General features: G+C 41.7%; 1 protein-coding gene across 1 annotated transcript; it reads left to right on the forward strand.

Moving 5' to 3' along the window:
* Nucleotides 1-2346: 2346 nt before the first annotated feature.
* On the forward strand, nucleotides 2347-27364 carry CCND1 (cyclin D1). The gene is made up of 5 exons (XM_020782859.3): nucleotides 2347-2923; nucleotides 4560-4775; nucleotides 5680-5839; nucleotides 13341-13489; nucleotides 23828-27364. Exons 1-5 carry the CDS (start codon nucleotides 2726-2728, stop codon nucleotides 23981-23983), a joined length of 879 nt encoding a protein of 292 aa, XP_020638518.1. The 5' UTR covers nucleotides 2347-2725; the 3' UTR covers nucleotides 23984-27364.
* The last annotated feature ends 622 nt before the right edge of the window (nucleotides 27365-27986 follow it).

A 27986-nucleotide genomic window follows, 5' to 3' on the forward strand; every position in this document is an offset into this window, starting at 1 on the left:
TTTTTTACAAAGCAAATATTGTTTGGGAGAGAGAGAAGCGCGTGCAGCTGGCCATTGACCGACTTTTATTTGCTAAAAACACATTAAGAAATAAATTTTGAGCAGCAGACAATGGGGCCAAGCGCGCCTGAATCGAGGACTGATAGTCCCTTCTGCTCATAATCGTGACACACGATCTTTTAAAAAGAAGACGAAGAGCGGGCGCGAGAGGTGTCGTTCCAAAAAAGTTTGGAGGGTCGGGAATTATTATGCAAAACCATATCCTTTTAAGTTTGCATATCAAGGCGTGCCTGGAATTTGCGGAGAGTTAACGTTCCACAGTGGGAAGCTTCGCTTGATTGCGAAGGCGCCCCGAAGACAGAGATCGTGCACAGCTAATAATGGCATTTTCATGAAATAGTCGCATATACATACATGCAGAGAGAAAGAGATTTTTTTCCCCTGCGTGGAACTGGGGGGGGGGCGTGCGCAGGAGGCTCATACTGGAATTCTAGGTATTTACATGAGAATAAATGCCTAGAACCTAAGGGGAATTACTTCCGAGTAAACATAGGACTGAGACATCAGAATTCTTAGGGTTTCTTCATTATTTCCTAGAACCACCTCTCTTTAGAGCCGTGTCGAGTGGCTTTCCTTTATGCCCTCTTAGTTGTGGCGTAAGCCTCCTTAAGACTCATTTTGGAGTAAGCGCAGCCCTAAGAATGAGGTCTACGCCAGGGTGGGGGGGATTGTGCGCAAATAAAAGCAGTAGCGCTTCCTCATGCCTCTTAAGTACAAGCTGGGCTTGGAAGCTGGCGGGTTCAGCAATTTCAATGAAGACTAGAGCGCCACGTTCTTTTTTTCTTCTTCCTTTTCACCCTTCAGATCGTTTTAAATAGCTACTATTTAGTAAGGCTGCGTAATATTTGGGGATCTTAAACATTTCTTCGACCTTTTTCCCCCAGGGGTTGTGATAAACCCCTACATTTCCCTCCCCCATGTAGAAGGGCTTGGTGGTGTTTGCCAGTCAATAATCAGTATTAACAATAGCCGGATCATCAGTCTGCAGATCAGTCGACATAAACCGGGGTCGGGAACAACTGTCGGGTGCTATTATTCAGCGGTGTTTGTTTTCAAAGGGGGTGGCTGGGCGAACATGCCTAGAGCTGAAACATATGCCACAATCAGCTTGCAACTCCACACCTTCTTTGCCATGTGCTTCTTCAATGTCTGCGGAATGCGCCCGCGCCTATAATTCCGGGGAAGAAGGAAAACGAGATCGCCGCGCTGATCTGAATGAACGAGTGAATGAATGAATGAATGGGAATCTTCCCCTCGATTTTAGCAGGGGGACGGAGAATGGGTTTCCGGCTAAGCGGAGTGGAGGACATGGCCACCATCTTGTTCATGCCTCGCTTGGCCTTTCACTGGCTGGCTGGCTGGCTGGCAGCCCGTCTCCTGTTCCTAGATCTTTCGGGCCAACGCTTTTACCTCCGGTCCAAAACGCATTTACTTGGAAACACACACACACACACACGACTTCGAACGTCTTTTTCAGCGTAAGCGGGCATTCAGCGAGTGAGCTGAGTAAGAATAAGATTCTTAGACAAATGAAGCCCCTGTTGAAATCAGGGTGCGTGTGTTCTTCCATATCATGCGTTGAGAAACAAAAAAAGGGGGGAGGGACGCCAAGCCTCAGTTTGTTCATCAGATCACCCGAAAGTCTCAATGAGACCAAGAGGGGAGGCTGAATGGCAATCCTTTCGGCTCAGAAACTCCGAACCTTTCTAGAACATGAGGTAGTGATATTCTAAAATGACAGACAGAGAGACAGGAAGGCTGGCGGGGTTCTAAGTTAATGGCTAAGGGTGCTGAGCTCTGAAAGCGGTGGCGGGGGGTGCCCTTTTCCCCTTCGCAAATGAACCCGAAGCTCGCCTGCGAGCCCATTCTGCCCAAACCTGCCTGTGTGTGGCCTAGTCTCATTCATCATTTGGCTCCGGGAGCCCTCTCGGTTTGGGAGGAGGGGGAAAAATTTCTGCCTGATCCAGAGGAAAGACAATTTGGGCTTCCCCCACCACCTACCTCTCCTTCCTCCAAAAAGAGAGAGAGAGAGAGAGAGAGAGAGAGAGAGAGAGAGAGAGAGAGAGAGAGAGAGAAAGCGAACTCTCTTGTCCTCATTTGCATGTGTATTAAAAGCCCTGCTTCTGTCTTCGTGAAGCAAAGGGGAAGGACTTGGAGCCTATGGGATGGCTTTAGGGCTCTGCCCCCTTGCTTTTGGGTTCTTCCCCCCCTCCCTCTCGCTTTCGCATTCTCTCTCCGCGCTTTGATCTCTGCTTAACAACAGTCACGTCACGGGGACTCAATACAGGAGAGTTTTGTTGGAAGTTAGAAAGTTTTGCAGCCTCCAGAGGGCTGTAGCGGCAGTAGCAGCAACAGCAGGCAAAGCAGGCGGGCGAGCGAGCGAGCGAGCAGCATCCGAGGGACGCCGAGGGAAGGAGGAGGTGGGGGGGGAGAGAGAAAGAGAGAGAGAGAGAGGAAGAGCCAGAGCCACTGACTCAGTCCTTTAAGCGAAATTTGAACAATAAATAAATAAATAAATAAAAAAGAGGAAAAGCTGCCTGCAGGAAGAGGAGGAGGAAGAGGAAGGGAAGGAGGAGGAGGAGAAGAAGACGACGACGACGAAACAGCAGCAGCAGCAGCAGCAGCAGAGAGCAAGGAGGCGGCTGCGGCGGCGGCAGAAGCAGACATGGAACATCAGCTGCTCTGCTGCGAAGTGGAGACCATCCGGAGAGCCTACCAAGATGCCAACCTCCTCAATGACAGGGTCTTGCAGACGATGCTGAAGGCGGAGGAGACCTGCTCGCCTTCCGTCTCCTACTTCAAGTGCGTGCAGAAGGAGATCTTACCATATATGAGGAAAATAGTGGCGACTTGGATGTTGGAGGTTGGTAACCTTGCCTTGCAAAAAAAAAAAAAAAAAAAAAAACCCACTTCGGAAAGAAAAAAAAGCGTGTGCTTTCTAGAAATAAAGCCATTCCTGCCTCCCAGTTGTCTGTCTGTCTGTCTGTCCTCTCGCTCTCTTCCTTCCCTCCCTCGCGTTTCCTGCACCCTAGAACATATTGCGAAGGGTCGATCTCCCCCGCCCGCCTTCCTCTCCCCTGCCTTGACTTTCTCTCTCTGCCTGAGAGGCTTCAGCCAGACCAGGTCCCCGACACCGATAATCGAGGCTTTAGGGTCAGTATAGAAGGAATCCGGGCAAAGGGAAAGGGGGGACCGAAAAGAAAGTTTCGGAAGTTTCCGAAGGCGCCCCCCTTTCCTTACTTGCGGCTCCGCGGGATCCTCAGGCGGGTTCCCTAGATCCCACGAGCCCACCGGGACCCCTCCGGATTCCTGGCCAGCCCTTCAAGCTGCCCATGCTTTTGATTGAGATTTTATTTTAAATTAATATCCATGGACACGTATGCAAGTCCTCTCCGTGCCAGTATTATGCGCCATCTTTGTTCTTTTATTGCAAGGGCCAAGTGTTTATTAATAATTAGAAAGGGAGAAGCCCGCCGGAGGGGAGGCGAAGAAAGTGGGGTGCTCGGAAGGGGGTCCCGGGAGGGAAACCAAGTTCGGGGCTTGCAAACCTGAGGGAGCCGAGGCTCGAAACTTCTCTTTGTTCGGAGCAGAGCGAGCGAGCGAGCCCCGGGTCTTTTCCCCCCTGCAAGAAGTGCTCCTGCTGCAGCGACTTGTCGGCAAGGACGCCCGAGGAAAAGCAGTGTGAATTTGGGGTCCCCCTTGGGAGACACGTTTCAGGGGGGTCCCATCAAGAACAGGGGACTCCCGGCTACATTTTCAGCCTGTTTCCGAAGCGCTACGTCGCCGCGACCTATTTTTAAATAATTTTTGAAAGTCCGGGGGCTGGCAAATGTCGCACGTTGCTTCTCTGGGGGAAGAGGCGAGAGGCATGGGGAGTCCAGGAGTTTGACTTCGGGGTACCTCCCTGGAACGTGCCCTGCCTTCCATCCCAATGGGGATCAGTAAAGGATCCCCCGGGGGTTGTTTTCAGGTACTTTTGGGGGCTCTCCTGATTTTTTACATATTTTTAAATATTTTTTGAAAAGATGACGTCTGGGGAAAAAAGCGTGCAGCTGCCTCTCGACGCCACCTTTGTGTCTCGAGCAAGGGGGGGGGAGTCGGCAGCACCCAAGCCAGTGGGAACCAATAGGGGGCATCTAAGCCATACAACCCCCCACACACAACAGTTTAAAACTTTTCTTTTTCTGACTGGGGGGTTGCTTTTGATTTCTGAGAGAATCAAAAAGAACCTTTTCTTCCCAACGCCGACCACGTTTCTTAACGCCACATTTCCCTCATTTGCGACTTTCTCTTTCAGTTCTTCTATAATTCACGTACATTGCTGCTGCTTATGGTTTTTTACCCCCTCCCTCACAGAGCAAAGGAAATTCATTTAACTTGCTTTCTTCCCCCTTCATTCCTTGAAAACTTTCGTTGCTGGACGGGGGAAAGAAAAAAAGAAGGTCTTGGTTCAACATTTCAACACTCTTTTTCTCTCCTCTCCCCCACCCTTTCTTCAGGTTTGTGAGGAACAGAAATGCGAAGAAGAAGTTTTCCCCTTGGCTATGAATTATTTGGACCGTTATCTTTCTTTAGAACCCCTTAAGAAAAGCCGTTTGCAACTGTTGGGAGCTACCTGCATGTTCGTGGCCTCCAAAATGAAGGAAACCATTCCTCTCACTGCAGAAAAACTGTGTATTTATACCGATAACTCCATTAGACCCAACGAATTACTGGTAATTTCATGCTTTGTCTTGGTGGGGAAATCAAACTTCAAAATGTACGAAGGGAAAGAAAACAATTCTGTTCTTCAGATCTTCCAAGTATAAACCCTGCTTTTGGTATTTGAGTACAAAAACTCCGAATATCGTTTGCCTACTTGGAATTTCTTTCCGCATTGCCTATATGCTTCAGTCCAGAATAACTGGAAAGAATCTACTTGAATATATGGCTAATGGGTTCTCATTATATCTGAGTGAGACAGGTGGGATATAACCCTGAGGTGCACATTTTTTTTGGAAGTAACTGGGTTGGATTTCCTTTTGAAGCAACCTACATCATGGTCAGATTCTTAATAATATGGGCACAGTGGGAGGAATAAGAAAATGCATTTGGTGTTGAAGTATTAGTTACCCCCAGAGCAGCTGCAACCCACATTGTGCAGTAGATAAATTGAATGAAAGTCCCCTAATAAATTAAATCCTAATTCTTAACTCCCAAGAAGGAGAAATTTACAGTAACAAAATGGGGGAGAAGATGGGTGGCTGGCGCCCTCTTGTGTTCAGGAGCTCAAGCAAAGTGCCTATGCCTAGTTAACGAAGCGTTTTGCTTTGGAGCAGCTGGATGATGACGGGCTAGGAAAAGCGAGGAGAGGGGCGGGAACTGAATTATGTAATTTTCATGTGGAAAGGCGCCTTTCCCGCCTACTTCTGTTCTCCTCTGGTGGCCTTATGGCTGTGTTTGCCAAAAGTACAGTTTCTGATGCTCAAAAAAAGAGCCATCTTCTAAAATAGGGCAGCCATGGTATAGGATGCTATGGTTAGCAAGCTGTTCTACAAATGAATGTTGCATTTCCAGTTGTATGTAAAGAAAAACTTGTAACCACTCCCCCCCTCTCCCTTTCTCCCCACCCCGCCACAGCAAATGGAACTGCTCCTGGTGAATAAGCTGAAATGGAATCTGGCTGCCACGACCCCTCATGATTTTATCGAACATTTTCTAAATAAAATGCCTGTGGCAGAGGACAGCAAGCAGATCATCCGTAAACACGCCCAGACTTTTGTGGCTCTATGTGCTACAGGTATGAGCCTTGCACTTTTCAACCAGGCGTGTTGTGTGTCTGTGTGCCCCTGCAAACACACTCTCCTTCCTTACTCCCATAGCATACTTCTATTAATTTGGGCACTGCACTAAAGTGTCAGCATAGCTTGAGCTTTTGTGCAAGCTGCGGTATCATATTCCGTTTTCTTCCTGAATCTGGATTACTTGGCCTAAGGTGAGTTTTTCCAGAAAAGAGGGATTCCACCCACCCCCTCGTCCCTTTCAAAGTGGAAAGAAAATGCCTTGTGGAATAATTAGTGGAAATGCAATGTGGTATTCATAGTTCAGCCTGAAAGAGCCAATGCAACATGGTATTTATACATTGGCCTAGGATGCTTGTCCGTTGTAGGGCATCCGAGTTTCAGAAGCTTGCCGGCTGGCCTCTTTCTTGCTGTTAAAACTACTGCGAAGTCTTTCAGACTGCCAGATGTATGTCTAGTTTCCCTAGAACGTTTGAAAATGACTTTTAGAAGCCACCCCGCTTCCTGCTTCTTCCCAATCCTCATAGTGGCTGACAAAAGAGCAGGAGGAGAAACATGGAAAGGGTGCATAGCTAAAGCTTTCCGGCCAAGAGCTGAGTCTCTGCGTCCGCACCCAACTGACCACGTGCTCTGCTGAAGCCATGTGCTCTTGGATCCTTGGGAGGAGCTACAGACATTGAGTGAGCTCCAGGATCTCGCAGAGAGGCCTGGTTTTGGGTTTCAAGGGCAGTCACTGTGTGCGCATAGGCCTGCATTGTCAAGCACTCCATGCCCCCCCCCGTCCTCGCTGCCCTCCCCTCCCTTCCTTGATTGCCTATGCGTTCCCTAGTTTTTAAATAAGCTGGAGGGTCAGAAAGGGAACAGTTGCCCTCCTGATCTTCAGATGGAGTGTTGGTTGCATTTTTTTTAAATACAAAGGGAAAAATCTGGAGGGAGACAAAATAAGATAAAAACCTGAAAATAGGGGAGTTCCTCCAGTTTGGCAGAAAAGTTCTGGGTTGGCCAAAGACCAAGGAAGCAAAGGTTGCAAGACCGCATGTCCGCTTTGTGAGGAAGCCAGTAGTGTTGACTCTCTAGGATCTAATCCAGAGATGAGGGACATGGGGCCTTCCAGATGTTATTGAACAGCAAAGCTGATAGCTGTTGGGTGAGGCTGATTGGAGTTGTAGTCCAACAACATCTGGAAGATTGTGCACACATGCACGCAAACCGTTCCTAAAGGATGCTTTTTAAAAAGACATAGTGCTGGGATTGTATACATTGATTTTATGAAATTCAGTATGCCAGAGAGAACATAATGCTGGGTGGCCACAGGGCAACTAAAAAAAATGAGTTTAAAATCCAAGGTAGCGCTTAGCTAAAGTAGTGAAGTCTCAGCTTTGCTAAATTTGCTGGTAGGTGCCAAGAGAAATAAGGAGTTTTTCCTTTTAAAATATATATATTGTTATGATTGTTAGGTTATTACTTTTATATAGTGTCTCCTACTGCAGGGTCTGGGTTTGGGGATGTAGCTGCAGGAAAAAATATGTAATTGTTGCCAGTTGACTTTCATTTTAAGCCTATCTGTAGAACAGCAGAGGGTTTGGGTCTTTTCAGAAGATGAGTTTCTTGACAAACCCTTTAAGAATATTAAGATATTTCAAAGTAGATTTTAAGGCAACATAGTTAACTAACGAGCAGGACCAGCCATTTAAGAAACTTTGCAGCACGTTTGTGAACTCCAGTGAAGGTTGAAGCCCAGTTTGTATCCGTGCCATTCAATTCAATGGTCTCTCTGCTATTGCCCCCTCTTTCTTTTCTGTTTCTCTCTTGTGCCCATCCAGCCTTCTCTTTGGGATATGGGGATGTTTAACCTGGGTTATTGCGCTGGCAGAAACAGTTCCACAGTGATGAAAACAAGAATAGTTCAAAGGTTGGAGGCTTGCAGAGAAGCAAGTACTTTGATCTGCTTGTCACTGTTCTTGTGTTTCTTTTTAGAAGGCACGTCTAGAGGTCTATCTTAAACATTGTTCTAAACGCCATACATAGCGCCGGCAAATGAATGGATGAATATAAATCTTGTCCAGAAATGTTTTACACAGGCTTAGAAGGAAGTGTGGAGGTCAACAGGGACGTCTACCCCTTTGTACATGCATGCACAACCATTACAAAATGAGCAGGAAATCGCTTGGTGAATTCATGCTTTAAAACCATGTTTTTTGTTTGTTTGTTTATTTGTTTTTTAAAATTCAGCTAGGGATGCCTGGACAGAAATCAGGCATAGATAGCACAGGGTGTGGCTTCGTTACAGACCAGTTTAGCTGGGCTGTTGGCTGCATTCTGCTTGGTTCTGAAGTGCCAAATAACTTAATTTTTTACAAGGTATGGACACTGTTTACCACTGAGGAGGCTTCCTCCACTCCCACTGAGATAAGGTACCTTTGGCTTTTGGATAAAATAAAGAGCACAGACTCAGCTTGATAGGAGAAAATGGGAGTGATCTTTTTAAAGGACATCACAGTATTGGGGTACTGACTTCAAAAGTTTAAGGACTGGAAGGAAACATTTTGAACAAGGTGAAGGGAGGGATTTGAAAGACAAGAAATATTTCTATCAGTGCAGTTTTGTTCAAAATACAAAGACAATTACAAGCAAAGGTGATGTTGAAAGGAATTACTTTCAGATACTTCCTCCCACTTGTTTGCCTAACCCTGTTGGATTTGCTGTATCATTTTTGTTTTATTGAGGATACATTTTCACAAAAGACTTTTGTGAAGTGGGAGGCTTGTGATGGAAGGAGAGCATGAGGAGGACTTCGGTTATTCAGCTTAATGAATAGGGTCTGGCAAGGCCAAACGAGGGATGGAATAGTACGAGTGAAGTAAGCTTCAGTGATCCAAATAGAGACCCCAGCCAAGGACCACCAGTAGCAAAGAATGGGACCAAATATGGGGAGGTTTCATCTCTCCTGGCATTCCTTTGGGTTGTCCGAATGAAATGGGGTCAGTCTCCTCAGGGAGGATTTCCAGTGGGTTCCTAAATAAGATATTCCCTCCTTTTCTGGAGCAAAGCTAGCTCTTTGAAGCAGGCTTTGCCACCCTTCTGTGCTCGGCGCCTTTCTAAAATTGGACGTCTCCAGGTATGTGACCCGTTGGAACCTGTTGCATCTTGCAGCCTGTGATTTAGGTGCAGAGTTTTGATTTGCCTCAATGAAAAGATTTTCATTCATAGCCCCCAGCTCTCCAGACAGATGGAATTGCTGCTCCATTTAAAAAGGAAGACTTGCCTTGTTAGGAATTTTTTTTTAAAGCAGCTACAGCGCCTAGATGCTGGCTTTGTCTTCCCTTCAGGGTGGCTGGCATTCTTCTCTTCTCCTCTCTTTCTCCCCCCTCCCTCCTCTCTTTTTAACAACACTGAAGTTGTTTATTCTTTTTGGATGAAGTCTCAGATAGGCTACTGGGGATGTGTGCTTCAATTGAGGGGGCCCCTTCCCCATTGTAGCTGTGTCAGGTCTAATTCATCTCACCGAAGCCCCCTTGTTCCTGAGCGTTCAATAGCGCAAGATGAGGCGATGGAGACTGACAATGATGCCACACTCTTCACTTGGGGGCATCCAATTACAGCCAAGCGGGGCCCCCTGATTAATATGCGGAAATTAGTGGTCTCTGCCACAAATAATTCCTTGTTGTGTCGCAACAAAAAAGTCTGTCCATGCTGCTTGTCTAGAGTGGTTATGAGGACAGACACAAACTGGTCATTTAAACTTCATGATCACTTTCTACCTTGGAAAGAAGGAGGACATGACTATGGATTTGTGTCTCTCTATGTATCACCACATTAAAGAGAAATGCTGTTGAGGTTCCCGGATAGGATGCTTTGGCGCTATCTTGTGGATCCAACCCATTGAGACCTTCCTTTTCCATACCAGATGTTTTTATTCCAAATTTTCAAGGAATTTGGAATAATTTTCTAAAGGGACTGGGTGACCAGGATTGAGGGTGGACTTAGCCAGAATGAAGTGTTTCACAGCTATAATATTTTCCACATTCCTCAAAACCATGGGAGGCAGCCCAACAATTATTTGTTTAATCGTTTTGATCAAACTGAATGATGTTAGAAATGACTGAAAGTCCTTTTTCCAAATCATGTATTGTTAATGACACATACATAGGCATTCCAAATAGGTAATGTAGGTTTTTCTAAAATGAAACATGGGGAAAAGAGAATCACAGACATGGTGTGGTAATGAAATATCAGTGCACATGGATCAGAAGTTGGCAACTTCAGGCCTGCCATCAGCCATGAAGCCTGCGTAGCCATTATTCATGGATTATGGAAATTGTAGTCAAGGTCTCCTGTCCTTGACACAATGTTTTAGGGCATCCTCTTCCCATCTGGTGCCGGTAACTCTGATCACACACACACACACACACCCTGCAAGTTTCCACCTTTGATGACCACCCCCCACATCTGAAGGGAGCCTATTTTAGTGCATCGTGCAACATTCAGTTCATTGACTAGTTTTTGTATGCCTCCATTGCAATGTATACATGTTGATAAATTGATAGTTGCTTCTCCTCAAATGCATGTTCCATTAAAAAAAACCATTTTGCAATGATGCAGTAATTTTCCCCTTTAGATTTTTTGGACTTCCCATCAGCAGACATACACTCAGCATAACCAGTGACAAAGGTTTATGGGAGTTGAAGGCCACCCATATCTTGTTATCCTCAGACCATTGACTTGGAACAGGTGCAGGCACTTACAGGTATTGGGGCATATCCAGGGAAGCCCTTCCATTGACAGAGATGGCTTCCATCAGTAGATTGAGGAAAGGGATAAATCCCATCTGTTGAAACTCCTTTACAGCCTCAGAATCTGCTCTGGGTGGTTAAGGGAGCAAATAGGTTGGAGGTCTACAATGAGAGGAAGAGGGTGAAAATTTGTTTTGTGACCAGAACTCCACTTGGCAGAGCATTGGCGTTTGCTTGCTATATGGACAAAGAAAAAAAAAAGAAAAGCTGTCTAATCTGGATATAAATCTGTTGAGAAAATAATTTTCCCGTCATGAGTTCTGCACTTATGCTTGTTTAAGTACATCAATTCATTCCTAGACTATCCCTTCCACCCAATTAGGATGCTCAGAGTGGCTTCCATTGCCAATAAACACCTCAATATTATAAACTGTATGCTGCTAGAGTGGAATTCAGGATTTTGCTGATGGGTTGTGGAACTGGACGGAGAGACTGGGGAGTGATTCTTAAATTGATGTCCTAAGTTGGCATTTTCTGCTTTCCTTCATACCGTTTGGATACATTGAGTCATATTCCCCCTCATTTAATCCCTGGTTATGGTCAAATGTAGGGATGAATTAAACTGCATTTAGAAGAAGGCGCCTAAGCTGAACAATGCAAGTTATTGCTTTTGTCATTGTTGCTGTAAGAAGGAATAACATTCTTGATAGCAGTTTTAGGCCAGGCAATCCTGGGAGTGGCTTTCTAGGAAGACCTACAGCAATGCCGTCTGGAAGTGGGCCCAGGCTTTTGTCAGCATGGTGTCACATCAGAATGTAACATTGCCTGCCAATTTTTGGGACCCCGTTCACTTAGCTATGCCACATTTATCTTATATTCCTCTTGTGAGAGTGGAAGGCAGTCAGTGATAAAACGGAAAGCTTGAAGCAAAACTTCTACAAGAGGGCACATTCATTTACATGAATTCAGATAGAGGAATTTGCACTATTGCTGTAGTGGAGGACCTCATATGTAATGTGGAAGTATCTCAGTTATCGTTGTTTGGGTTTGGATTTTCCAAATTTGAACCTACCATTCTTTCTAAAGAAGAATGTGTTTTTATTAGTCTAAGCACAAATAGTTGAGTAAATTCAAATCTGCAATACTTATTGAAAAACAGGCTGAAGACTGAACCCATGAGGTGCATCCAGATTTACTCAAAAGTAAATCCTGTTGAACTCAGTAGTAGGTTTATGGTTGCGGTGTTAGATGGTGTTTTACAAGAAAGCTACTAATTTATTTCATTATATTTTTTTTGGGTTGGGCTTGTGTAGGAGGAAAATTGGAGACTCTAAAATATGTGGCCGGGCAATGTTGAGATTCCAGTTGAGTGCTAATTCACCAGCAAACTTAATTGTCTGATAATAAATGTATGTATTTATTGCACTATTGGGCCACCCTGTAACTACCATGTTTCCCCAAAAATAAGACAGGGTCTTATATTAATTTTGTTCCAAAAACACATTAGGGCTTATTTTCTGGGGATTTTTTTTTCATGTACAACCATCTATATTTATTCAAATAGAGTCATGTCATCTTTTGATTGCTGCACAATGCTGCACAGTGGTGGAGGGTGGGGTTTCACTTAACTGGGGCTTATTTTTGGGTTAGGGCTTATATTACAAGCATCCTGAAAAATCATACTAGGACTTATTTTCAGGTTAGACCTTATTTTGGGGGGCAAGGGTAGAGGTCTCTGGGTCGTATACTGTGGCTGAAATCATGTTAATTAGTGTGGTAAGACCCTCTGAATCAGTAGAGGTCTGATGAGTCAATTACGCCATAAGTTCCATTGATTCAAATGGGCCTACTTTAGTTGCAGGTTACTTTAGTGTAGTAAGTCTCAACTAGAGTAGGCCCATTTGAAATGAAGGAGAGAGAAACATCATAAGAAAATTGGAAACAAGGAGTAAAAAATACTATATGCAAACCAACAGCAGTACAGCATTATCAAATAATGTATATTACATTGGCCAGAATTCTGTTTGTGATTTATGTGTATATATAAGTTAAATTACACATTCCAATGAATTTGTGGCTAACTTGCTAGGGACTGGTCATATGCCTCTTACCTGGATTGGTGGCTTATTAGTTAGTGGCAATTTACTGTAGTGAATTACATAATTTTAATTTATGTATGCATTAACTGCCTTTAGGATTCTAGCCATCATTTTTCACTGCCCAAGATGGAAACATCATGGAGTGTAAGATTATGGCTACATTTCAAAGGAACAACTACAGTTTTAGACACAGTATGATTTAACCATTGTCAAATCTAATCCAGAGTCTGGAAATAATTTTCTTTTCATACTACATTTACCCAAACTCACCAAAGAGTATGGTTATTGGTTGATGTAGGACTAATGATGAGAACAGATCATTTTCCAGAGAAGAAAACTTGCAGGGAAATGCTCTGGAACCCATCCTCATGCCCTTGAGATGTGTCAGACTACAAGGCCCATAGCTGGAGATTATGGTAGTTGTAGGCCCACAAACCTGAAGGCCCCAGGTGGCAGACACCTCCTTGAAAATAACCAGCCAGCTTAGAGGTTATCGGTTCACAGAGACATGGTGTGCAAGGTTTAAGCTGCCTTAGGCTGCATGTTTAACTTGGGCAGATGTACATCCTTTCTGCCCATTTGCTTTTCTGCATTGGGAAGGCCTCTTGCATCTGTAAGAGATACTGTATAAACAATCTCACTTCTCTTTCTCTGTTTCCCCCTGGCAGATGTAAAGTTTATTTCGAATCCACCTTCCATGATTGCAGCTGGTAGTGTGGTAGCAGCTGTGCAAGGCCTTCATCTTGGAAACACTAACACATTTCTCTCTTATCAATGCCTCACACATTTCCTATCAAAGGTTATCAAATGTGACCCGGTAAGTAATTCTTGATCCACCACTGGTACTTTTGCCATGAATTTAATGATGCATCAATCTGTCCCCATCAGGCACATATGGATACAAATTCAATGCAAAGGCCACCTGTTGTTTCACATATTTCTTCCAGGTGTTACCAATAATTATCATGCACATTTGTAATACAGAGTCATGCTTTGTTTGAAATACAGTGCCCAGAATTCTTTGGCCATCTGGCTAGGGGATTCTGGGTATCATCGTGCAAAAAAGCCTGCTGTGTTGCACAGGCTGTATATTACCTCTCATGAAATTCTAAGCTTTCTGGCAAAGAAGTGCCAAGAAAATTGAGTGTAATCTGTTAGATCAAGGCTATATTGATTTGATTTATAGACAGTTAAGCTGTGGGAGAAGCCACTTTGAAACAAGTAGTGTTTGCTGTAACTGGACTGAATGGTATCTTCTATTTTATTTTTGACCATGCCTAAGATGTGTTTGAATGCTAAATTATGTCAGGAAGAACATCCTTAGGCAGCTACTATCTAATTATCTACTTGCTTTACTACATGATAGACCTGAACAGTGGATGGTACATAATTCCTTCCTCTTCTCTTGCTCTGTTTTTATTGTTAATATGTTTGTCCCATGATCTTGTGAAAAGGTAGATGGTCTTCTTAGAACTCCCCTTCGCAGTGCAGCTTCCTGGAGATGCTCGTCAGTAACTTGTGAGCAATAAACCTTTCATGAATGAATGGGCAGGAAGGGAGCTTACAAGGGAAATCAATGATCCATGCCCTAATGGTGTGTGAAGTTGGGGCAGGGTTAGCTTTGTACTGGAACAATGTGAAAACCCAGTAAACAGATGGTTCAAAAAGGTTCATGTGAGGTCTCCCAAGTGCCAAAAACCGAGTCAAAGTCAGCTGAATCTTGGAGGTATGGCTGCAGTTTTCATCTGATGCACATGTGTGCATAAAAACACAAAATCTTAGAACACAGAAACTGGATTGGTGAAGTTCACTTTGGGTCCCTAAATATAAATGATATTATAGTAGAAGTGGAATCCAGTGGTATCTTGTATCTTGCTGTTGAATTACCCTGCAGATACATTAGTTTAGTTTTATTATTACTACGGTTCATGACCAGCAAAAGACATTAAACATAATGCAGATTAGATTTACAAGGCACTCAGAACGCTAATACAGAAGGGGGAAAAAAAGGAAAATTCTAGCTTAAAATCATTACGTATCAAATCTTTATGTGTCTTGCGTGTATCTGTGAGAAATTTTTGCACAAGTATAATCTGGGGACTAAGGCCTAAAAGTAGTTTGTGTGAGAGTTCTGTTTCAAGACAGCCTGAAAACCAGTTATGTGGATATATATTATGTTTTGTATCCATTGCTATTAATGTGTTCTCTTCCTCTTTGTGGTATTACAGTGGAGGCTATGGGTAGCCCTTTCAGGATCACATGCACTCATTTGCAAATCACTTGCATCAGAAAAATTACTTGCTCTGGTTTCATTTCCTTTTTGCACAGCAAAAAGAACACTTTTTTAAACAGCAGAACTCACCTGCACAAGATTCTGCCGCATCTTTATCCTACATATTTTTCACCTTGTTACCAAAATATAAAGAGCCCGAGAGAGATGTGTTTCAATTGGTGGAAATAAATTCTGCGATAAGCCATGCAGCCCACATCTGTACCACATGTATGGTGTCAGGGCCTAAAGGTATAGTTCAGTCAGCATTGGTAACCTTCTGGTCTCTGCCAGCCTTATTTCTGCTGGAGTTCCACTGGCTTCAGTGTCACTACTGCAGCTGGAAAATTTTGTCTTAAGAGCTTTAGTGCAAGCAGTATCAGCTTCTTGCTTGAATTCTTGCTGTTTCATACATTGAACTAAAATGGTGATATATACATTAGTTCATTAAGCTTTTGTATGTTTCAGTCTGCCTGGGAACAACGCAGATTTTTCCCTCTGCACCTGGCCTGTGACGTGTAGGGCTTGGGGACTCAGCAGTAACTAAGGCCTAAATTCAATTGGAAGTCCCAGTTAGGGCAGACCCATTGAATCTGGGGGATTTACGTAGGTGTGGACCTGCATTTCAGCTACTGGTTCAGTGGGTCTACTCTAGTTAGGGCTAGCAGTTCCCTTTCTTTTGGATCCAGCCCATAGTTAGTTTGGTTTTTGTGAGGATTGATGACTCCTCCATCAACCCTTGTTAGGGTTTCAGGGTGGGTGCTGCCCCTCTTGGGAGAGCCAGCTCAGCCACAGAAGGCTGCTGACCTGGTTTCCCAAAGAGTCCAGGTGTTTCAGTTTGAAAATGTTCTTCCTCAGACTGCCAGGTGTAAGCCAGGGAGCCACAGAGACTTCCTGTACTTCTACAGCTGTCTTGCCCACTCTGCCTCAGCTGGAAGCCAGTGGTACCTTATCTCTTGCCTCAGAGCATTTTGGGTGAAATGTTGATTCACTGTGATTATGTTAATGGTTCTGTTGTTCATTTTCTTTTGATGACCTGGGTTGACCACCTTGAGGGCAGTTTTTTAGTGGAAAGGCAGAACAGAAGCTTAGTAATAAATAAGTGTAATGGCCAGAATCCTGTTGATGATTTTTGCACGTGCTAGTTAAATTACATAACTCACCATGGTAAATTGCTGCTAACAAATGAGATGCCGGTTGCGCTATGAAGCATGCACCTGATTAAGAACAGGCTAACCAGGCCAGCATTTTTTATTAGTTACTGACAGTTCACCATGGTGAATTGTTAATCAACAAAAAGGTTCTGGCCGGTAAAGCTGTCATATATTAAATGAATTCATCTAGCCCGGTATTGTTAACAGTGACAAGCAGCAGCAGTCCATGGTGTCAAACAGGTATGTGGAGAAGCTAAGATTTGAACTTGGACCTTATTTATCCAGGGCATGAGATCTGCTACTGACCAATATGTGCTACAGTTGTTTATTCAAACAGATGGTGATCTAGAGAACTCTGTTCAATATGCAAGGTGATTTTGTTGAGGGAAAAAAGGTGGTAATCCTCAAAAGAGAAAAACGGTTAGGTTTTTAATGGAAGGTTTTTAACTGCTCACCCCCGCTTTTTTTTAAAATCAAGATAGCTAAAGATAATCCGGGATCCCATTTGTCATAAAATGTAGCATTTCAAGGCATTTATTCTTCAATCAGTCTATTTTTGTTTGAGCTTCAATTTTACCACCACTCCTCCAAAAGGTTTTAGGATGGCCTGCTGTATTTACACATCATTCGTATGTGCATGAATTCTACAATGAACCATACTTTGGAATCGCCTCCAGCAAAGACTGTGATGTCCTCAAAATGTATTGGGCCAAATAGGGGTGTTTCTGTGATTAAACTTTTCTCTTTTTCTTTTAAAGTTCTGTATCTTTAGGAGGCTAAAGATCTGGCCTTACTGCCTTTCGCTTACTAGGATGATAGTAATACTCATATACAAAGTCAGGTCACTGGTCCACGTAGGCCAGCATTTTCATATTAGCTGGCCGCAGTCTTGGAGAGTTCCCATGATTGGGACTGAAGTCCTGATCTTCTGCAGCAAAGCATATGCTGTTATCACACAGAGACAGTCCTTTCCCTGATGATGTATTGGAAGTCACCCTTTTGCCCCCTGTCACAATCAAATTTATTTGCTTGTATTGGGAAAACTAACACACTAGTTTGCTCACCAAGTTGAGCCTATGAGCAGTTGAGAGCCAGACTGGTCAGTGGGGCGTGTTGTCTTCCTTAAGACTCACCCTGTGTCCATATGTTGAATGCAGTATTTGCATAGTTCCAATGTACATTGAATCCGGGACATAATCATAAACCATACATTGTTAATTGACATGACTTTCAGGTTTGTGCTGTACAGTTTGGGCCAGTATACTTTGGGCTGTATACATAATAGACTATATACCTTGTGCAAATGTTAACACATGACAGGTGGATGTCCTCTTAGCCTGGTAGAAAAAAGACAGGGCATGATTCCCTCCGCCCTGCGGACTCTGTACACTTCTGGCTCATTTTGGGTTTTGATAAGAAATCAACTTTTATCATCTCAGATCTGTTAATTCTAATAGTTGACTGCATTTGCTGTAATGAACATGCCAATTAAATGTCAAAATCTTAATGTTATTAGAACATGTCTGTTCTGGACAACTTGCTTATGTGTTGCTTGACTGTTTTTCACAAAAATGCTGGCTTCAGTCATCTGTCAGAATCAGAGAGAACCAGAACTGCCTTGTCCCTTCCGATAATCTTCTGTGACGTGCATCTTTTGAAATTGAGAACTGCAGGGTGAGGTGGTCAGCAAAAATTGCCTCCTCTTCCTTTTGCCATCAGGATCCTCCATGGATCAGAAGACTTCCATGTACATGATTTCATGGAAGGCTATTTTAAGAAATATCCCCCTGATCTACACTGAGAGAATTCTTTTATGAAGAAAGCAAAAGTTTACACAGGTTAAAACTTTCATTCAATACTCAGTGATGCCAAATATTAAGCAACTACCTCCAGTGCTAGTAAAGTTTGAGATCAGTGAATCTAATATTGAAACAGATTCTTAGGTATAAGATCCCACAAATACAGTAATCAGGTTGTCATGACTAGCCATAAATTTAATCTGTTCAATGTTCTTCCCTGGATACACCATCTGACTTTGAGTTTACTGTACATCTCAAGAGAATTTTGGAGAAGGGGAGCTGAAATTGTGCAAGGCATGTCCAGGGGTGGTTTCTTTTTTGGCTACTGCTCCCAGAATTTTCCAGCCAGCATCCCGATCGCTGGGTATGACGCACCACCAGGACTCTTCCCCTTCCATGTTCTTTGGCATGCATTAACTCTGAAGGACAGGGAATCTTGTGCCCTGCTTCGCACCAAGAAGCACCAAAGCACTCTTGCTTTGCTTTGCTTTGCTTGCGTGAATATGGGGAGAGTAAAGTTTTACCTGCTGACTTCAACTTTTAGTTACTTTTTGGGCAAAAGTTCCCAGAATCGTATACCCAGCATATGGCCATTGGCCCCCACCCCAGTAACTTTTCCAAGTTATGATGCCTCCATTGCCTCCAAGGAGAAGATCTTCATGATGTCCAGTGAAGGTGGAACTCTGGTGGTTCAAGGTTCTAATTTGCATAGGGAGACAGGAAAAAAAACAACAGCCAAATGACATATCCTTCTCTCTCATGCCCCGAATTACCTACAGATACTGTCATATGGGTTGGCTGACAGTTGCTGCCGCTTTGCAGCAGGTGTTGTAGAAGGTGTGAAGTCACAAGAAAGATTTGTGATGTTCCTGACCTATTCCAGAGCCCAGAATGGAACAAGGTATCAACCCAATCCTGAGTTCTCTGCTGGAGGGCACACCTGTTGTAGCAGTGGAAATCAGTGTGGAGGCCAAACATCCGTGGCCATCCTTATGGCCAATTGCTTTCCATAGTTAACTCTTTTCATATGAAGCATGTTTGTCACAAGCCCTAAAACCAGGGTTTAATTTGATGATGCTGTTCCATTCACTAAAGTCAGTAGCCTGCTCTTTTCTGGCAGAGGTTGAGTTTTCCTACAAAGCTTTGAACTATCAAAGAGCAGAAGGAGCTGGATAGTGTGCTGCGTTTTGAAACACAACATTAATTTTGAGTTTTTAAAATCATATTGCATGTAAAAGTTGCGGGCCTGAGAAGCCTTAATATTGTAATTAGGATTATGATCATGTCTCTAGTATTGTCAGTTTTTAATTATAGGCACACGTATGTCTCTTAATACCAGGGACGTGGTGGTGCTGCGGGTTAAATCACTGAAGCCTCTGTGCTGCAAGGTCAGAAGACCTGCAGTAAGATCAAACCCATGCGAGGGAGTGAGCCTCCATCGCTTGTCCCAGCTCCCACCATCCTAGCAGTTCAAAAGCATGCAAAATGCAAAAATGCGAGTAGATAGATAAATAGCTACCACTTCGGTGGGAAGGTAGACAGCGTTCTGTGTCTACTCACGCTGGCCACGTGACCACGGAGGATTGTCTGCGGACAAAACGCTAGCTCTATAGGTTGGAAACAGATGAGCACCGCCACCTAGAGTCGGACACGACTGGACAAATTGTCAAGGGGAACCTTCACCTATGTCTCTTAAATGTTACAGTTGAAAATGGCTTAAGAATTTGACGTAAAGCATCCAAACAGGACTTTATGTGGTCATATTGTTTACACATGGGCAGATAGCAATTAAACTGTGAGAAAATTTTGAATTGATTTTTTTCAACCAGGGTGGATTTGATTTGAATCATGATGTAATTTGATGTAAAAAGAAATGATTGTTATCCACCTTCCTTTCAACACAGTACTGTATTGCTACAGGCACTATCGTTTTGGTTGAGACATGAGACAATCATAAACTTTTTTCAAAGTTAAAAGAATTTTGTGTTATAACAAAACCCTAGTTTTGATAGATACAGATATATAAAAATTAGGGTTGTGTTAAAAAAGAAAAATGTGTGGGATCAAGGTATTCCATACCAATGTTGGGCAAGACCAGTGTTATGTAAGGTGTCTACAGCATAATGCTATAGACATAAGAGTGTCTCCTTTTTGCCATTTAAAATACTGTGTCTTTGTCAAGAGGAAATATTACACTAGAGTTTAAACCAGTAAAGGTCAAAGGTTATTTGTTTTCAGTGAGCTGTAACTGATGGTCTGATCTGCTTAGAGGTAGGATTAACCTCCCCTCCCCCAGAAGAGGCTTGCAAGAATTGTTTGCTTGCATTTTTTAATCTTATTTTACCCCTCCCCCCCCCCATGCCATGTGGGTAGGGAAGGTTCTTGTGGCAGTGGAAGCCGCCGAAAAGCTGGTAGATCACACAAGAAGCTTCTGAATGAAGGCAGAATTGAAACAGGAAAATAAAGAAAACAGCAGGCAGGTCACCATCTCAGGAAAACAACATTCATTCTCAGTCATGCACATCCTAACACTTTTGACGGCAATTTATCATGGAAGACTGAGTTCACCGCCAGGGCTAGGGCATGTCATAGGTTAAGTCAGAAAAGGCAATCCCCAAAAGGAAACTTCAAAGTTCTCAAAGGCACAGAGTTAAACATGTTGAGAAAAAGCTTTTACAATGTTTGTTAGAAAGACAGGAGGTAAACAGCGAGCCAGAGGAATTTCAGCACACCATTGTGGGGTTGTTTGTTTTGCCTGTTTAAGGTGGCTTTCTCCACAGCGGCTGCACTCTGGGCACTGGAATACATGTGCTGGTGATCTCTCAGGTCCCTTCCCGTTTCTAACATCTAGTTGGTATGCTTGTTCTTATCCGGACAAATTCCAAGAAGAGAAGCTATGGTCGTCTGGAAGAAGAAGGAGAGATCTGTGGCACCAAAAATTCCTGCCACAATAGATTTGTTACTCTTCAGAATGTCAGGCCCTTTCTTCTTTTTTGCTTGTTTCTTTTTAAAAAAAAAAAAAAATCTTCCAAGGATTTTTAGTGATCATTGTGCACTCTGTGAAGTCACATGGCATTTTTTCTTGTAGACTGTTTAGCCCAATATTAAGTAATTGTGTACACTCAGGATATAGTTATGATACACTTGCTAGGATTTTTAAAAACCAGTTAAAAACATGGATGTTCAGGCAGGCCTTCCCCTCCAGTTAATATTTGATTCTTTTCTTTTCTTCTTTTGTGATTTTTTAAAAATTTTCATCTTGACGAACTAGCTATTTAATGTAATAATTCTTTTTTATATTTATTGGTTTGTCTTATGTGTTTGTAAGCTGCCTAGAGTGGTCGCAAGACCAGATAGGCGGGATATAAATAGAATAAATAAAATAAATAGGATCTTTGGCATTAGGAAAGTTTGCTGTATTTTTGGAGTAAAGTAACAGTTTGGGCAGTTGTATTGATTCTACATGCATTCAGGAAAACAGTGTGGTCTGCAAGCTTTAAACTCAAATTCTACCTGTGCATGTTTTCTGGCAATTAGAAATCAATTAGTTGTGCTGTTTTATTAACAAATGATTATGATGATGGAGTAAATAAGAACACTTGCCTTATTTGCATAAAAATCTGTATGTTTCTAATCTGTATTATAGGTATGAAGAAGGCTGTTTAATAGCTACTAAATGGGAATTTTAAGAAAAAGTTACAGAAGAGTTTAGTGTATTTAGTGCCCTGGTTTTTAGGATACCTTCACCTTGTTTCTTCACCCTTTTCCTGCCAAAAAAAGAGAGTGAGTACAAGGCAGATTAGTGGATCACTGGATGATTTGCAGCAGATTAGAAAGATTTTTGACTTTGGATTCCTAACAGTAGTAGGAATTTCTAAACTAGGTTAGTCTTTAGTGGTTCACATGTAGTGTGGTATCTATATAAAGGTTATCCCAGTGTATGGTTTATCGGGTCCAGTAAACTGCTTCACCTGCCATATTGCCTCTTCCCACCGGCAGCTGGTTGACTATCTTGGAAAAGAGAGATCTGAGCTAGATAGGCCTTCAGTCCCACACAGTATGGCTCTTCTTAGGCTGGTCTATGGTGGTTCAACTTGCACAGAGAGGACCCAAGTGAAAGGCCTTCCTCATTGTGTAGGACAGTTGTGAACAGAGGAGCTCTTGCACCAGAAAGAAAAAAAGGGGAAGGGACTGATTAAACCAATGGTAGAGCTCTAGAATATTAGTGGAATAGCTGCAGCACAACAATATATTCCCTTTGGACTATCTGATCAGGATACAAAAATACAGCTATATAGTGTTCCACTTTTCAAAGGCATTGCACATATAGGTATTATTTACAGTGGTGCCTCGCTTAACGATTTTAATTGGTTCCAAAAAAAACATCGCTGTGTGAAAACATTGTTAAGCGAAACACCATTTCCCATAGAGATGCATTGAAAACTGGATAATCCATTCCAATTGGAACGGATTACCATCCTTAAGCGAAAATCCCCATAGGAAAAAACGTTAAGCGAAACCCATTGAAATGCATTGAAGCCTATTTCAATGGGGGGGGAAATTCACAAAAAAATCAAAAAGACTCAGAACAAAGCCAAATTAAGTTAACGAAGGTTTTATTAGGTGCACTAACGATTCCAAGCATTTTAAACATTTTTTAAACATTTTAGAATATTTTAAAAATAGCAAAAACGGGGCTGTAAAAAAAACGTTAAGCGAAACAAGGGGACCTAAAACTGTCATCGTTAAGTGAAGCATGATCATGTCGTTAAGCGAAAATCACCCATAGGGAAAATCGTTAAGTGAAGCACAAGATCGCTCTGAAAAAACCATCGTTAAGTGAATTTTTCGTTGTACGAAGCAATCGTTAAGGCACCACTGTATACTGTATAGTTATTCAGTACGGGGCCATCTGTCTGATGGACTGTAGATATATCTTCACCACCACCACTGATTCATTTTTATGTTTCCCTACCTATTGAGTTTCTCCAGCAATGTCAACGGAGGAGGAATGTTTCCCCCCTTTCAATCAAGGCATGACTCCCCACATGGAAATGGGGAGTATGCCTTGTTTATATGTCTAATTGCATTAAGGAACTCAGCTGATCCACCCTGATGTAATGCATTTATAAACCATTCTGCAGCCAAATTGCATTCCATGGTAGTTTGCAATAATACAAAGAAAAACACTCCAATAGTATGATCAATCAAAAGAGCAAATTGGAGTGAACTATCAGATGATGATACCAGCCCATGGGAAGGTTGATACAGGCTGCCCAGTTGCTCCTCTAGTTTTGTGCATGTAACCACTGTTAGCAGCACCACATAAAAACAAGGAGGTTAGGAGTTGGTCATGGAGAGCTGCCATAACTTCCTTCTCTATGAATTAATATTTGCCACCAGGTTTCAAGAGAGTTACTCTGCAAATAGGTTCCCTTCCCCTGCCGCTTCCTGTGTACCCTCAAAGTCAGCTCTGGTATCCTGGAAAGCACGGCAAGAGGATATTTTTGGACAGCTCAGAGGACTTTCAGGAAAGCAGTGGGAGAATGCATTGTTCTGCTGGCCACTTAGGGATTTAGGCCTGTGCTTCTATTGCACAAATAGATCCTTTGAGTTTGAGAAGGCCATGGCAATCACTGATCACACAAACTCGGTGAGAGAAGTTATTTTCTGTGGATTAAGTTAGTCTTTGATGTATCCATTCCCTTGAACTAGCTCAGAAGCTCTCCGACTCCTCTTTCAGAGGTTTTTTAACAGAAGGCAAATGGACCATTGGTCAGAGATGCTTTTAGCTGTGGCTTTCTTGTACTAGCGGGAAAATGGATGACTCTTGAGGTCTCTTCTGTTTTTCCAGTTCTATGACTCTATGACATAAGGATCTTACTCTGTATTTTCTAAAGAGCTTTTTCCCTGCTTTTCTTAAACTTCCTCAGGATTGTTTACGAGCCTGCCAAGAACAGATTGAGTCCCTCCTTGAATCTAGTCTACGCCAGGCCCAACAACACAACATATCTTCAGAAACAAAGACTGTTGAAGATGAAGCTGATCTTTCCTGCACACCCACTGATGTTAGAGATGTGAATATTTAAGGAGGACCTTCGTTGGGTTTGCTTGGCAGTACCGGCAAATGACAAAAGGGCATCTGAGAAGGAATCGGAATCAAGATCTTCTCCCCTATGAAAACCTTTTCTCCAGGACTTTTTATACCAGAAGGGAAAACGTTATTCATTCTTTTCTTCATTATTCCTTCCTTCCATTTGTGACTTTAACAAGGTGACCCCCACCCCAACCCCCAACTGTCTTAAAAAAGAAAAAAATAGTATTTGCATGATCTCAAGGGGTTTGAGCTACAAAAATAGAAGATTTTATACAGTAATAATCAATTAGGGTTATATATATATATATCTATATATATATATATAGATATATATAGGTATCTTAAAGTTTTTTTGTCTGTATGTTGTAAGAATAGGCATTAACATTCACAGAGAGACACACAAACATGCATGCATGCATACAAGCAATGTCTCCAGGGGAGGTGTTAAAATATGATCCTTGCATTTTAAAAGAAGCCAACCATTTTTAAAGTAGAAGAGGGTGTTTTTTTTTAGATAGATTATGTGTTTTGGTGTGTGTGTGTTTTTCCTTTAAAAAGCATAGCTTTAATGCAGTTCTAGGCTTTTCTGTATCTTGCTTGCTTATGCATTTAGTCACTTTATAAGTCATCTGTAAATGTTTATTTTATTCCCTTTAGGTTTTTATCCTCTTCACCTTATAAATGGTTAATGTAATCTTTACATTAGTATATCTTAGTATACAACAGCATTATTATATGTTAATCTTCTGTGCCTGTGGATTGCCTGTGCATGAGGCTTCTAGGGGTGCCACCTTAGCATGGCCACACAAAGGCCCAACGTACTGTTCCAACAATAAAGAAAATTTGCAATAGTGACATAATATATTTTTGTAACCTTCCTATTTTTGTAGTTACCTGTGTATACAAAAACATACTAGTTTTTACCCAAAAGATACACAGCCTAATTATGTCCAGGTTGAATCCACGGCTTATCTTTTTTTAAAAAAATTGTTTTAAAACCATTCCATTTCAAAGCACTTTCAGTTCACTAGGTATAGGAAATACTTCCTTTTTGTGTGTGGGAATTTTTTTTTCTTCAAATGGAATGGTTTGGAAATTATATATATATAAATATATGAATATATATATATATAAAGTGCTTGTGTGCAAACATGGAATTGCAAAGCAAGTGCGTTTTAACTATGGTGTTGAGGAAAGGTATGTTTTGGTTTTTTCCTGAAGGTTGTGTTCCAGTCAGAGAAACTGCATTTACAGATTGCCAGGATATTTTCCTAATCTTTCAACAGAAAAGTCATTTAGAAATCTTTGGTGCCAATTCATTCCTTAAAATATAAAGTTGGGGACCTGAAAGGTTTACCTACAGGACACAGGTTTTGAGAATTGTCTCTAGATGTTTTACAACTGAAGGCTTTTAAACACTAAAATATATAATTTATAGTTAAGGCTAAAAAGAATATTTATTTCAGAGGATGTTCAGAAAGGCCAGTATAATTTGTAAAATAAATTATCCCATTGATTCCAAGAAAACAACATAAATCTTTCTGCCCTTGATGTAGTTTAAATTGCTCATACTAAGAAACAAAAGCATTTCAAGAGAATGCTACATTGATACAGAGATCTCCAGTGTAATGTTAACCATGAGAAAGCACCATAGTTAAAAGTGTAGAATTGGTGTACTTGAAAAAAAAAAGTTCTTAAACCAGTATATTTCCCTGTTGTTGTTTTTTAAAAATTCTAGCTACAAATAGAAAATTTGCACATCTTGGCTATGTATCTTTCTTTATTATTATTGTAGAAAGTAGCTGAAGGGACATGGACATAGCTGTTGAAGTTGATGCTTGAGGAGAATGTGATGGCAAAATGTATGTGAGAAACTGCCGCTAAGGTGTTGATTGTACAAAAAAAGTTTTTAAAAGGAAAAAAAAAAGAGGAGCAGATGCTCTCATTTTTTTTTTTTTATCAAGCTGCTATGGATAAATTCCCAGCATGAATTGAAAAAAAAAATTAACATTGCTTTTCTGTATCTTTGTCATTGTGTTTTGCTGCTATTTTGTGGTCATTTTTTTGTTTATACAATGTCATATACTGCCATGTTATAGGTTTTAAATTTTCTCATAGAAAATTATATTATTGACATCATTTTTTGGTAGATTTTTTTTATGTGATCAGTTTTACTTAATGTGATTACTGCTCTATTCCAAAAAAAGGTTCCTGTTCCACAATACCTCATACTTCAGTTAACCGTGTTTAGATCAGGTTTTAATGTCTGTTCACAATGCCTCATACTCATAGTTCTACTGCAAACCGAAATGCATCGGACATTATTCTGAATGGGTCTCGCGATCAGCAACTAGTTTATGCTAATTTTAAAACAGCAGTCATTTCAGAAGATTGAGTAATGTCAGGTTCTTTTGTTATGTGTGTGTGTGTGGTTTTTTTTTTTTTTAATAAAGTGGATTCTTTTTCTGATCTGGGGTTTATTATCATAGTAGTTTTAAGCTGTGTTATTAGCCACATTTGATATATGAAAGGTGCATTATAATATAACTCTTATATGCCCTTTGATGTTTTCCATCAACAGGGAATCATCATGCGGTATGATAGGTTATCTTCTGGAATTTTAAGTATTTTGTGTGTTTAATCTGTTATGATATATTTAGGGGTTTTTGTTGTTGATGATGTTAATTATAGCATAATGCTAATTTAAAAAAAAAAGCAACAACCTGTAAATCTCAAAAGTAAGTCAGCTAACAAGAGTTGTATGGTGAAGAATAATCTAGTTGCCTGTATGCTGCTAAACCAAAACAGAATTAGAAATTCATTTTGAGGCAAATGCAGTTAAGATCCTACCTAAGTTCATTCAAATAGAAAAGACAACAGCCTTTGTGAGGCTACTGGCAGTCGCAGGACCCAAGAGGACTGGCTTCGTTCTGTCCAAATTTCAGGAACATTTCTTACTGCTTACCTCATAGACACTTCTGTTTGTGGCATCTCTGTGTCTCTGAACCAAACAAGATTATTAAGTTAGTGGTTGTTGGTTATATTAGGTGTTTTCACTGAGAAGCGGCAGTGTGTACTGAAAATGTTAAGTATTGTACTGAAAAGGCCAAATGCTGATAAGCGGGTTCACGTGCCAACAGAGATGCTTTATTTGTCACATTGTTATAACGATCTATAGAAAGCAAAGCAATCCAGATTCGTACTTTATATATATCTATATGTAGGTATATATAAATATATATATAGTACTTATTGGCATCACTGGTCTGAAATGCACATTGTCACCAACAGACCTGTAACGGATAAGTTTCCAGCAAAAGAAGAAAAAAACACCCTCCCCCTAAAAGTCTAGAAATAAAATTGTAAAACCCAACATTTGTGTTATGTTGCTCCTTTTGTTCTGTGTCAAGAGGTCTCTGAACCCGATATGGGTTAGTCTGCAGTGGTTAGTTCATTATCTTTTTTTTTTTTTTTTTTGGCCAGGACTATGCAAAATAAGATATAATTTAGTTTGGGACCAGGTTGCTGGGTAAAAATCACAGAAATAGTTCTGTTTTATTAGAACAAAGATAATGGGAAACGTACTGGGAATTATACAACGCTCCTGGGTACCTTGGATTCCATTGCCTTTATCACATGCAGATATTAGTGGAGTGGTTTACCATTTCCTATGTATAAAGGTTGTTGGATAGAGAGAACGATACATTTTGCAAAGGATTAAGAGCTGTGAAAGATCACTTTTGGGGACTACCAAGAGTCCCCCAGGGAGCATGCACACTAGCCAATTATTGCTGCCCAGGTAACTTTCTGGGCTCAATTTACACAGGTGCCCAGAGGATGAGAAATAGATAAGTGGAAAGTGGTACTCCATAGTCATGTCATTGCAAGAATGTTCAAGAGGGCAAGTGAAAAAGCTGATGAGCAGGTCCCAATACAGGAAGCATTGCAGTGGGGAACCTGCAGATGCTGAACAAGCCAGCCATGGCACTGCTGCC

The sequence above is a fragment of the Pogona vitticeps genome, chromosome 1 (assembly GCF_051106095.1).
Source record: "Pogona vitticeps strain Pit_001003342236 chromosome 1, PviZW2.1, whole genome shotgun sequence".
In the NCBI taxonomy this organism is placed as follows: Eukaryota; Metazoa; Chordata; class Lepidosauria; order Squamata; family Agamidae; genus Pogona; species Pogona vitticeps.

What these genes read in the sequence shown, in the direction of transcription:
- CCND1 (XM_020782859.3), top strand. Translation starts at nt 2,726, where the DNA reads ATGGAACATCAGCTGCTCTGCTGCGAAGTGGAGACCATCCGGAGAGCC. An exon ending in TTAGACCCAACGAATTACTG is followed by an intron (nt 4,776 to 5,679) that starts GTAATTTCATGC and finishes ACCCCGCCACAG; the next exon opens with CAAATGGAACTGCTCCTGGT. An exon ending in TGTGGCTCTATGTGCTACAG is followed by an intron (nt 5,840 to 13,340) that starts GTATGAGCCTTG and finishes TCCCCCTGGCAG; the next exon opens with ATGTAAAGTTTATTTCGAAT.